Source organism: Zalophus californianus, chromosome 17 (assembly GCF_009762305.2).
Source record: "Zalophus californianus isolate mZalCal1 chromosome 17, mZalCal1.pri.v2, whole genome shotgun sequence".
Lineage (NCBI taxonomy): Eukaryota > Metazoa > Chordata > Mammalia > Carnivora > Otariidae > Zalophus > Zalophus californianus.
This window is the reverse complement of record NC_045611.1, coordinates 41,929,043-41,941,385: the sequence shown is the minus strand read 5'-3', so window position 1 is coordinate 41,941,385 and position 12,343 is coordinate 41,929,043. Positions and strand designations below refer to the sequence as shown.

The 12,343-nt window shown below is 53.8% G+C and overlaps 1 protein-coding gene across 3 annotated transcripts in view; it reads left to right on the top strand.

Annotated features, from left to right (window-relative positions):
* The window catches only part of PEPD (peptidase D), a 111,714-nt gene that overhangs the window by 18,841 nt on the left and 80,530 nt on the right, over positions 1-12,343 (top strand). For all 3 annotated transcript variants that reach the window (XM_027618945.2, XM_027618943.2, XM_027618944.2), the window contains exons 5-6: positions 4,937-4,984; positions 6,343-6,404. In XM_027618945.2, coding sequence (XP_027474746.1) covers positions 4,937-4,984; positions 6,343-6,404 — 110 coding nt within the window. The remainder of the gene's footprint in view (positions 1-4,936; positions 4,985-6,342; positions 6,405-12,343) is intronic.

The following is a 12,343-nucleotide window of genomic DNA, read 5'->3' as shown; positions in this document are numbered from 1 at the left end:
TACTAGGGAGCAGTGACCTGCTCTTTCCTTAGTTCTGATTTTGTTCTTGACCCTCTCCTTTGGCAGGTGTATCCCTCCTGCCTCCATAAACTGCGTTTTAACATTGTTGCTCTTGGGGACCTTGACCTTCCCAGAGACTTGGAGGGGGCAGCCCGGGACTCAGCCCTACCGACTCAGAGCATCTCTGTGCTACCGCCTGCCCAGCTGCCATCTGACATTGTTGCTTCTATGTCTGGGGGAACCTCAGCTCCATTCATCCTGTGACTTCTGGGGAGAAGGAGGGGAGCTGGCCTCCAGATGCAGGGACGCAGGTCTGGAGCGTCGGGACAGGAAAGCCTGTCATGCAGAATCACAGCCCCACAGAGCAGCCCACTCTCAGTCTGTATTTACAAAGCAGAATCTTAGGGCGCCTGGGTGGCTCGGTTGGTTAAGCAACTGCCTTCGACTCAGGTCATGATCCTGGAGTCCCGGGATCGAGTCCCACATCGGGCTCCCTGCTTGGCAGGGAGTCTGCCTCTCCTTCTCACCCTCCTCCCTCTCGTGCTCTCTCTCTCTCATTCTCTCTCTCTCAAACAAATAAATAAAATCTTAAAAAAAAAAACAAAACAAAACAAAGCAGAATCTTAAATGAAGGCTTCGGAGGAGTTCAGAGGACAGGGTCTCGGGTCCGGGAGCTGGCTGCTGTGTCCTGTCGTCATCACTGTCATGGTTCATCAATTCTGTCCTGACTTACTGCTCTGATTCTTACTAGAGACGGGGGCTTGTTGTTGACAGCTGGTCAGGTGCTTCACTCGGGTGGGGTGGCACCTGCAGGTTCCAGTAACATCGAGACGGATCCCTTGCGCCCCGTTCCGTGGTGGGCCCACAGCTCCTGCCCCGTTGCAGAGGAGGAGGCCAAGGTCAAGGGGACGGGCCTCACCCGCAGCCCCCCAGCCGGGGAGCCGCAGAGTTAGGGGGCAACCTCGGGACCTTTGGACCCCAGAGGCCCTCCACTTCTGCATTTGTCTCATCACACATAGGGGGTGACCCAGGCTCCCAAGTGTCTTTGGTTTTCTGTGGTTCGAAATGGAGCCTGATACTATAAACTACTACGTGGAGACACCTGTGCTGGGAGGCCTTTGAGATGCCTGGAGCCTACTCCATCATGGAAGGTGGCAGGAAGCTCCTTGTGTCGGGGAAGGGCTCCCCAGGCCAGTTCTGTGGTGCTGACCCCCAGCTGACTTTGGGCAGCCTCGGCCATCCGTGACAAATCACAGCTGGGAAGCAGCTCACACCTGTCTTTTCTAAAAGAAGGCAGGAACCCCCACACCCCAGGCCATGGTTGGTCACTCGCTGTCATGTGTAAAATGCAGGTGTCTGATAGATCTCCTCTCATCCCCAGAGATGACTCTGCTTTTAATTATTGAGAAGGTAGAGCAAATGGTGGTTCCCCTGAGAGAGGGGTGCTCAGGAGAACCTTGAGAAGTGCTTCAAGGCATCGCACTCAAGTGCCGTGCCAAGGCTGGTATTCGTAACAGGAGGGGAGCCGGCAGGGTGGGGGCCCCATCTTGTGCACTTTCTCTCCTTTTCGGCCCCAGGCAGATGTTGGGAGATGCCAGGGTCACCGGCTCAGATTCGGGCAGGACGGGTGTAAGAAACCATTGTGGTGGCACGGTGATGGATGCCACCTGCCTCTCGGCCTTGGTGTTGGGAGGCATCAGGGAGTGGCGGGGGCTGGGGTGGCACCTCTGAAGGGACAGCTGCTACGTGGGACTGCTGGTCCAGAGTTGCTGGAAACTCCCGATTGTGCAGGAGGAGCTGCAGATCCATGGTGTTTGTGAGCTTTCCTGGTATTTACATTTTAGAAACAAGTTCAGATTTTTAGACACGTTGCCAGCCACCAAGTTGCACCCTTGTTTCAGATGGCCGTGAAAAACAGTTGCTTTTAAAGATTTATTTATTCACTTTGGAGAGAGCGAGCATGTGTGCGTGCAAGGGGGAGAGAGTCTTAAGCAGACTCCACGTGGAGCGTGGAGCCTGACTTGGGGTTCAGTCTCATGACCCTGAGCCAAAACCAGGAATCGGACGCTTAACCGACCAGCCAGGCACCCCAAAACAGTTCACAAGCTTGGGTGCTTGCAGGGTGAAGCCTAGCTCCCTAGAGCAGGGCAGCCTTGGTTGAGGACTGCTCTGCCCCTTTCTCTGGCCCATCGCCCAGGCAGAGTAGCCAGCAGGCCTGGCTGGGGCCCTGAGCGTGAGGGTGCATGAGGGGTCCTTGGGCAGCCTCTGAATGTCCTCAGGGGAGGGTCCCTGTGCACAAGGCTCTGATCAGTTCTGCCTGTGCCATCTCCCTCAACCTGCCAGAGAGGCCTGGCTGCCCAGGAAATTGATGCTGGCTCTGGGATGCAGCATGTCAGGGGCATTTAACAGCACTGGTTTGTGAAAGCTGATGGGTCCCCAGTGGCCCCCACTCCGTGGAAATGAGGCCCACAGTTGACAGAGCCGAGCTGTCCTGTGTGCTGGCGCTGCATTTGAGCTGGCTACACACAGGCGCATCCCGTCTCCTTTATTTCTGAGGCGTGGAATCGGGGTGTACTGAGGAGAACATAGTGCTAATGGGTCTCCATGTGGAAGGGCGGACGGAGCTGCCAGGCTGGGAGAGGTTTTACAACCGCAGAGGGAACCAGGGCCCACTCAGGCCGTCGTGATCAATCAGAGATGCTGTCTTGCCAGGACTGGCAGACACCCAGCTTGCTTGGTGTGTCGGCTCTCGGCCCGTCTACGCATCAGGCTGCGCAGAGAGGCCTACTTTCTCCATCATTCCTAACCCGCACATCCCGAGCCATCGCTGAGAGAAAAACCACCAGACCACACATTTGTGCCAAGGGCAGTAGCACGTACCGTCCCCGGGTGCCTGCTCGCTCTCCGGTATTGCCACTGTCATTGACGGAGCTGTTCTGTGCTGATGAATGGAGACCCTTCATGTCGACGTGACAGCACACCCAGGGGCCTGACATGCACAGTTCTTGTTCCTTTTAATGCATCCCCCCTCCTCCAGGAGGACCTGTGAGAGTGGCAGGGATTCAGCTGAGCTGTTGGTGTGTGCAGCACAGAGGCGGGGGGGAGGGGGTTCAGTTGTCCTCATGGCAGGAGTCAGAGAGGAGGGTCCGGGGAGGCGGAGCCTTGTGTGCTGTGGGGTGAGGGCGGTTGGCACACATCTGGAGGATCGTCTGGCCACCAGCATCAAAACCCTCAACGAAGCATATGGCTTTTCACCCAGGGGTGTCACTGGGTCGCTTTCTCTCTCTCTCTCTCTCTCTCTCTCTCTTTCTCTCTCTTTTTTTTTTTTAAGGAAATACATTTTTAAAGGATTTTATGGTAAGAAACTAGACTTGTATAGACGAGTGTTCATCGGGGTCTCTCTTACACTAGTTAATCGCTGGAAGTTATTTAAGTGTCCAGTAGAGGAATGAATGAATAAAAAATGAACTGTGCCGTGTCCATTAAGAGAGCCATACAGCCGTATATTCAATTCTGGCCTCTGCTCGTTTTTAACCATGAACCTGGACAAATGATTGAACCCGTCGGCTTTCTCATTTGTGAAATCTGGACACAAGTAGCCCCAACTTCCCAGGTGGTTAGATGAGGTGATGTCTGGAGGGACTGGTACAGGCCATGATCAGGGGGCTCGTTGGGCGTTTCCCCTCCCCTGGCAGTAGTGATTGGTAAAAATCCCGTGGCTGGAGAATACTTCATCTCAGGAAACAAGTGAAGTGTGTAACTTCATATGATCCAGATGTCATTACAGATCTCTGTTTTCATGTGCAGAGATAAAAGGTCTCTGGGGATGGGATTGTAGGTGTATTTTATCTTCTTACAGTTTTCAGTATATTCCAGGTTTTCTCTGGGAGCCTCTCAGTATTAAAAAACATGTACATACATATGTCAAAACTTATCAAAATGTGCACTTTAAATATGTGCATTGTAGAGCCTGTCAGTGATAGCTCAGGAAAGCTGTTAAAACAACAAACAACAAATCCTTCTCCCGCTCGCCCGTGTCAGGGTGTGAAAGAGTTTTGGGGGGGGGGCTCAAATACAGCAGGGGCCTCTTGATGCAGGGTAGACTGAGGCGTGGGGGCCAGGAGAGGAAGAAAGTGCTCCCACCAGGGTGCTTGGCGCTCTCGGGTACAGATGTCATGGCTAATGCAGTGTGGTGGGCACTTTGCCAAGGGAATGGGGCAGGAGATGAGGGAGTGAATGAATCTGTCTGGGTAACAAAGGGCTTCACTATAGCGGAGATGGGGAGGAGGCATTCTAGGCAGGGGTCAGAGCCTGAGCAAAGGCATGGAAAGATGAGGTTGCACGCTCATTCATGGGGTTGGGATAGAAAGCAGCCAGCACGCAGGGACATGAGCCTGAGTGGGTCAAGGTAGAGGAGGGATGGAGAGTGGAGGTGTGGGGTGGGGGACAGAGGGTGGGGTTGGGGGAAGCTTCCTCCACACAGTCTAGGAGATGAACGGGGGGCAGGGAGGGAGGTGTCTGCCCTGGGGACAGGAGGCTGTTGGGATCAGTGCCTAAGAGGTAGTAGGAACAGGTCTTTCAGGAGGGAGTGGCAGATGGACAGAGGTGCTGGCCTCGGGGCGGGGGGGCGGGGTCTGGCGGCATGGAGCCTGGGATGTGTGTGGGGCTCGGAGGCAGGGCGGCATGTGGGAAGGTGTGCCAGGTGTAGGTGTGAATCCCCGTCTGCCACTTGATAGCCGCGTGGCTTTCAGAATTCCTTTGGTGTCCGTGAGCCTCGGTCTCCTCATCTGCAGGATGTGGACAACGGCATCACTGCCTGGTTTTAACCACCGGCTCCATAAATGTGAGCTGATATCGTTAAGTCATGGTGGTGTATCATCTCCATCAGATGTCTTTGCGATTGCTCTGAAGTGGATTTTTCTTTCTGACCTTTCAGATCGCCAGTGTCCTGACGTCACAGAGCCCCTCTGTCCTCCTCACTTTGGTAAGTGGCTGGTGTCCAGGGATTGGACACCACGGGGAAGGGTTTTAGGGAGCTGCCCGCCTCTGCAGAGGATTTGGAAACTGGAGGAATGGTCATTGGGCAACACGTAGCGACACATCCTTCAAGATGGCTGAATACATCCGGGACCACGTCCTCCATCCTCCAGTGTCCCTGGAATGTGCCGGGTCCTGGCAGAAGACACCACGCCTACTCCAAGGGTTAAAACCCAGCTGGAGAATGTATTTGTGTCAGGCCGAGCTCACAGAGTTTGTGGATGTAGAATATCAATGTGCTTCCACCGTGTGTCTCCTCCATTGTTAATAGAATTTTAAAGACACACCTGTCGTGCCTGTCTGCGAGGTTGTTGGGCCCTTTGGCATCCGATATAGAATTGGGTACACTGAATGACCTGCCACGGCCTGGGCGTGGGTCGGGGTGCCCGGTGGGCCCCTGGCACCTTAAATAGGGCTGTGGCGGCCCTCCGGCAGCGAAATGGCTCAGAGAAGAGCCAGCTTTCTTGCACTTTTTTGACCTTGGGGAGTTTCAAATATGGAGAGTGTACAACCGTTCTTCCCTCCCAAAGTGACCCTTTTCTCTCGTTCATCGATTCTTTTTCAGAAATAGTTCTTCTTGGTTGTTTTTTTTTTTTAAAGCACTTCACATGGCGTCTTTTTTCCACTCTGCTGTTTTGATGGCCGAGCAGGAAGATTACGTGAGATGATTGTGGTCGGAGATGGCCCGGCGTGTTTTCTTTGGGGGGCATTATTCAGCGTTGGCCTGCTGTTCTTGAGGAAGAAGGGCACTTTGGAACGCCTTGCCTCTCTGGGGATGGCACGCTTTTCTCTGAGTCCTTTTTGTCTCCTTTCTTGTCTGAATTCCACTCTCCTCCCGGTCAGGGAAAGGACAGGGATGTACCACAGCTCCGTGGTGTCACTGAGAAGCGCCCTTCACGCCGGAGTCGGGTCCTACCCACATCTCCGGGAGGGCTGGATGTGACAGTGCTTTTTGGACCCCATCAGTGGGGAGTGTGTGCACACCTCCAGCCTGAGCTGGTTTTAGCTAAGTGATCTGAGGGAGGAGGCTTTCATGCACCTGAGATGCTGTTTGTGCAGCCCTTTCCTTTCCTCCAGGTTCAGGCTGCAGCAGAGAACGGACAGCTTGCCTTTGAGCAGGGGTGGGAGGGCAGGCTTGGCTGGGAGTTACCTGAACGGCAGGAAGGGATATGTTTGCTGGGCAGGGGTGGGGGCTCCAGGTTCTTCCCCAGTCCTGAGGCTGGATGGAGGAGGCGGGCCCTCCCCTGTAGGCGGTGGGGACCCTGTGTGCCTGCCCCACCCTTCATGCTCCCTCTGTCTCTACAGCGTGGCGTCAACACGGACAGTGGCAGTATCTGCAGGGAAGCCTCCTTCGAGGGCATCAGCGCGTGAGTCCTGGGGCCCCTGGAATGGTCTCCCTCCTCCCCCGCTCATCTCTTCCCCCGCAGGCCTTGCCCTGTCTGCAAGCTAGACACAAAATACATGAACAGGAGGATGCTGGGAAGGAGTCGGATTGGGTATTATGAGGAAATGTTTAGAAAAATGATTTGCCTAGGATCACTTCAACTTCTGCTTTTCTGTTGAGCGCCATAATGCAAGTGCAGACCTGCCCGGGCTTGGGGAGCACACACAGGCGGGGGCCTACTCTCCTAGAGCCCTGCTCTCAGCTCTGTGGTCCTTGCTCTTCTCAGCCCCTCTCCTCAGTCCTGGCACTGACTTCTCCCAGCCTGAGTCCGCTGTTGCCCCAGTCTCAGAGAGCGACCCCCTTACCTGCCCTCGCTCCCCCCGTTTGGCTCCAGGCCCATCCTCCAAACCCTGCTCCCCCTCCTGGGCCTGTCCAGGCAGGAAGGCAGATGTGGGGCCTTGCCCTCCTTGTCCCCCTCATATCGAGGCCCCTGGAGAGAGCTTCCTGCTCCCTGGGCTGTGTCTCTGGGCCGGCTGGGGACTGGTCCTGGGGGTGGGGGGCGGTCTGTGGGGCTCCAGGCTGCGGCAGAGGAACCCTCGAGGGGGGCACTTGCTCCCCCAGGCTGCTGAGTGTGGCTGGCCCCCAGCCTTGCTCCTGGGTCTCCATCCCCAGCTCCTCCCCCACCGCACTTACGCTGTGCCACTGCATCCTGTCGTCCTTTGGTGGACCGAGGCGGTGACAGAGGAAGCGCCTAATAATTATGTATGAGCCTGAGCCACAGGGAGTTTGTGCATCTGTGTGATGTAGGGGTGATTAGGAAGGATTATGAGCTCATAAATATGTATCGCTCCCCCAGTGATAAGAGCAATGGGATGGGGGCGAGTATCAGGTTTGCTTCTCATTGCTCAAACCCCTGCATCCTCTTGGGAATTTCCCTGGAGTAGCCATGTGCTCGCTCTTTGAAATGCTGGCCATGGAGCTGCCATGTCCCCCCAGGCCCTGGAGCCGAGCGGAAGGCGTGGGCCCAGCCTCCCTTGGTCCCCCAGCCCTGCCGAGGTGCTGCTGCCTGGCTCACCTGCCTCGACCAGCACCAACATCTGTGTTCCTGTGGGCTGCCCCCTCCAGCCTCCGCTAAGTCTCTGCCTCGTGGGGAGGGCCCTGAGTGAGAGGAGGGAGGTCACCTCACTTAACAGAGCGTGCCCTCTGAGCCTCAGCTCCTGCACGCATAATGGTGTTGCTGGGGCTTGCACGGGGCGAAGCAGGATCCTGCTCTGTCCCGGAGCCTGGCATGGAGCTGGTGCTCTAGAAACAGGTGTTCACTTGTTCACAAGCACATCCCCATCAAGCCCTGTTGCCCCCCTGAGCCTTAGTCTCCCCATCTCTGTGCAGTGGGCCGGGTGGACTTCGGGATCACTGATTATAAGATTCCCGATGCCAGTGCGTTGCAGGTTCTTTGCCGGCTCCCTCCAGAGGTTTCTGGTGCCGAGAATGCCTCCCCAGCACCCCAGGAACAGGTGTGGCAGTATGGGAGGGAGCTCTGGATGTGACCCCTGAGAGCAGAGCTCAGCTGGCCGCTCCCCAGGTTTTCCCAGAGAGGAGGCATGGGCAGATTCCAGGGCCATCACAGTCAGTGGGCCGTGGCAGCTGAGGCCTCTTCCCTAGGAGGAGTCCTGCTGTGAACGGGACCTCAGCCTCTGGTCCCTGTTGCTCTGTGGGACCCCTCAGCCCCTACCAAGAGCCCAGAGGAGCCTGTGCTCTGCCAAACCTCCTCCCCACCCAGTCGGCATCTAGAAGCTTTTTTGGAGAGCCAGGGACTGTCTTAACTTTGCCGGTTCTCCCCAGGCCCTGGCCGGGCCCTCTTCGATCTGTAGTCCAGTCCAGATGGGGCTGACTTGGGGTACTCCCCAGCTGCTCGCTGCTGGGCTGAGAGCCTGCCCCCTGCCGCAGGCCGGAGGAGCTGGGGGATTGTTTCCATACCCATGTGTCTTGGCCAATGCACCGATGCACCGCTGGTGAGAGCCCTCCCACATGTGTCTCTGCTTCAGAGTCCCCTGGCCTGCCTGTGGTCCTCCCTCCCTTCCCTCTGGGGCACCCTTCGAGTAGCTCGGCCCTCAGGGGTTGCTCTGTTGGGTAGGAGCCTGCAGTGGGTGCCCCTACCCTGCATGCCACGGGTATGACTTTGGGCTCCAGTCTCTGCCTCCAGCTGCCTGCTGGAAAGTCCTGTCTGTATTCCTGGGCTCTGGGTGCCGCTCGGTCCCCTGCCTCCCACGCACCCTGGCTGCCAGCACCTTGACTTGGTGCCCTCGTGCCTTCTGCCACTGTCCTTGAGGGCTGCTGCAGCTCAGCCACATTCACCTGCCTGCCTCGTCTCCAGCTGCTGGCTGTGGATAATAATAGCCTGTTTCCTGAGCAAGATGAGTCTTGCTGTTGTCCCACTTTCCATCGGTGTCCATCACTGGTTGCTTCTTACTGCCCTAGTAAAGCATCTTATTCCTGGAAATTTGGGTTTTGACCCTTTTGGACTTCTCTGAAACACCCCACGTCTTGGATTTTTGATTGACCTGCTGTGGCAGAAGTTCAGGTTTGGCCTCTAGGTTTCTGCTGATGGGCCATCCCCGGCCACCTTTGTCCCTTGGCCTGGGGGGAGAAAGGAGCTTCTCGTAGAGCAGTGGCCTCACCTGTCCACCCAGTTAAGAGCTTCTTCACCTGAGCTCCGGCTAGCCCTGGCCACAGAACAGCTGGGTGGACAGGCGAGGGTAGGGGGGTGGTACGGAGGGCATGGGGCTTCTCCCTGTGGACTCCCTCCCACGGCTGCCTGGAGCAATTGGTTCCTGTAGGCTGGGAGCAAAGGGCAGACATGATAAATCTTTGCTAGCATCTGAGGAGGTAGACTTCTGAGCACATTTTCCTGAGAGAGGGAGAGAGAGAGGGAGGCCGACCCTGGAGGAGAAGATCTGCAGGGGCCAGGTGGCTCATGGTGGTGCCTACCTGCCAGGAGACAGTTCCCTCCAGAGCAGGCAGACTGCCCAGGAGCCCTGGGTCAGGGCAGTGAGTTGCGGAGGGCTCAGTTTCATGTCATTGTCTGAGAGAGAAATATGGTCGATATTTTACATCAGCTGGTTGTTCATGATAAGCATATTTCTTATCTTTTGGCATTTACTCAAATTGCCTTGCATATTTGAAGACAATTGGTTATAAGTTAATTCCATTTAAATAAGCAGTTTAATATGAAATTGCTGAATTTGGGGGGTTGCTAATGTAGGGATATAAATATTCAAAGATGTGAATTTTAATTTTTTTTTTTTTAAGATTTTCTTTCTTTATTTATTTGACGGAGAGAGAGACAGTGAGAGAGGAAACACAAGCAGGGGAAGTGGGAAAGGGAGAAGCAGGCTTTCCCACCGAGCAGGGAGCCCTTTGCCGGGCTCGATCCCAGGACCCTGGGATCATGATCTGAGCCAAAGGCAGATGCTTAACAACTGAGCCACCCAGGCGCCCCAAAGATGTGGATTTTTTTTTTTTAAGATTTTATTTATCTGACAGAGAGCGAGAGAGGGAACACAAGCAGGGGGAGTAGGAGAGGGAGAAGCAGGCTTCTCGCCTAGCAGGGCGCCTGATGCGGGGCTCGATCCCAGGACCCTGGGATCATGACCTGAGCTGAAGGCAGACGCTTATCGACTGAGCCACCCAGGCGCCCCAAGATGTGAATTTTCAAACCCAGGAAATAGAGGCACTTTGTTAAAGCCTGATGATCACAATGAAGTGCCGGTCTGTGGTGGGGGGACTTGGCTTTGTGGTTACTGTTAACTTGCGTATCAAGTTACTCTTGGTTAACTTGAGCTTCTCATTATGGTCCATGGAATCTCCATGAGGAGACAGGAACCCGCCCCAAACCCTAGCAGGGGAAGGCAGTGGGGGGCCCTTGCAGGGCATGTTCTCCGGTGGGTCTCACCTCCTTCCTGGAGTTAGAAACTGCAGGGAGAAGGCCACGGGCTTGGGGCAGGGGAGTTTGGGCCCATCCTGCTCACCCTTTGTCACCCATCCTTCAGGCTGAGCCCACCAGGGAATTACCCTAAGCTTCCAGGACACTTGCTCCCCACCCTCTTAGGCACTGGTGGATTTGTTGTTGTTTTTACCCAACCTGATACATGCTTATCATAGAAAATGCTAACTAGGATAGAGGCAATGGGGCGGGGGGAATGTCTTTTGGACTCTTCTGTGTGTGTCTTGGGTGTTTCTCTGAGTATTTTTGTATCCGAGTGCCCTTTTGTGTGAATCTATGTGTTTCTGTATGCATGTATATTTAGGGGTCGATCTTTGTGTATTAGTCTAAGCATATGCCTGTCTGGGTTTGTGTGTGTGTGTGTGTGTGTGTGTGTGTGTGTGTGTGTGTGTGTTGCATATACATCTGTGTGTGTCTGCCTGCGCCTCTTCCTAAGTGCGTGCCTGCTTGGGTGTGTGTTCATCATGTTTGTTGTGTTTGCAACTGTGTGCTGGGTCACTTTGCTGCTCAGGTGTCTGTAGGAGCATGTGTGTATGTGTACGTACATTTTGTAAAGTGAAATTTTACTGCTGTGTTTTCCTGCTGAGTAGATAGGCCATTGCTTTTCCCAACGTCAAAGTGACATTTGGGGAAATGGGAGACAGAGTCTGTGTTGTCTTGATTTATGTCATCTGCTGCTCTGTTCTTGACTCTGAACGAGGTTGGCTGCCTGTGGTCTCTTTGATATTTCACAAGTAGGGCTTTGATTCTGCAACATTTCAGGTGACTTTGAGTTGGCCTTATTTGTGTAGTTAGGAGTGCCAAAAGCTTTGGAGATCTGGAGTCCTCCTAGCCTGTGAATGCCCCCTTCCCACTTCTCTCCTCTGTCCTTCCTTCTTCAGTGGGCTCAGCCAGCCGTGGGGGTGCCAGCTCCATAACCGCGGCATTAGATAGGTGTTTTCAAACATCAGTAATGGGGCCATAGAGAGTCCCTGCTTGGTCATAAGCCAGCATGCCCTGTGTATAATAATCCTGACCTGAGATGGAGCAGGGCTTAGAATCCAGAGGGTTGAAGGCTTGCCCCAGCTTCTCTGCCGAGGCCTGTATTTTGTGCTGGACCATGCCATGCTTCCCCAGCTCTCTCACTGCCAGCTTGAGCTCTGGGTCACACATGGTGGGCCCTGACCTGATCTTTTTGTGTCTCCCAGGGTCCCCTTTCTAATTATGTTTATCTTGTCAAAGAACAACTTTTGGCTTTATAGATTTTTCTTTATTTTGTGTTTGCCTTTTATTTCATTGATTTCTGTGCCTTTTAATTTCCTTTTAATTTCTTTAGGTTTGTTCTTTCTCTAGCTTCTTGAGAAAAAAGAAAGGGACATGCTTGGGGATAGGAGTTTAGATCATTGTTTTCTTTCTTTCTTTTTTTTAAAGATTTTATTTATTCATTTGAGAAAGAGAGAGAGCACAAGCAGGAGAGGCAGAAGGAGAGAGAGAAGCAGACTCCCTTCTGAGCTGGGAGCCTGACGTGGGGCTCGATTCCAGGACCCTGAGATCATGACCTGAGCTGAAGGCAGATGCTTAACTATCTGAGCCACCCAGGTGCCGCATAGATCATTGTTTTCAGTGTTCTTTTCCACTAAATGCCTTTTCCTCTGGGCATTGTTTACCTGCGTTTCCCCAGTTCTGATATTTCATGCTTTTATTTTCTAATTTTGTTATTTCCTTTTTGAACAGCACATCCTTAGAAGTCTGTTGCTTAATTTCCAAACAAATTGGGATTTTACAGTTTTCCTCCTGTTACTGATTTCTTGTTTTTTTATGATAATTTTTTTTATTATGTTATGTTAATCGCCATATATTACATCATTAGTTTTCGATGTAGTGTTCCATGATTCATTGTTTGCGTATAACACCCAGTGCTCCATTCAGTACGTGCTCTC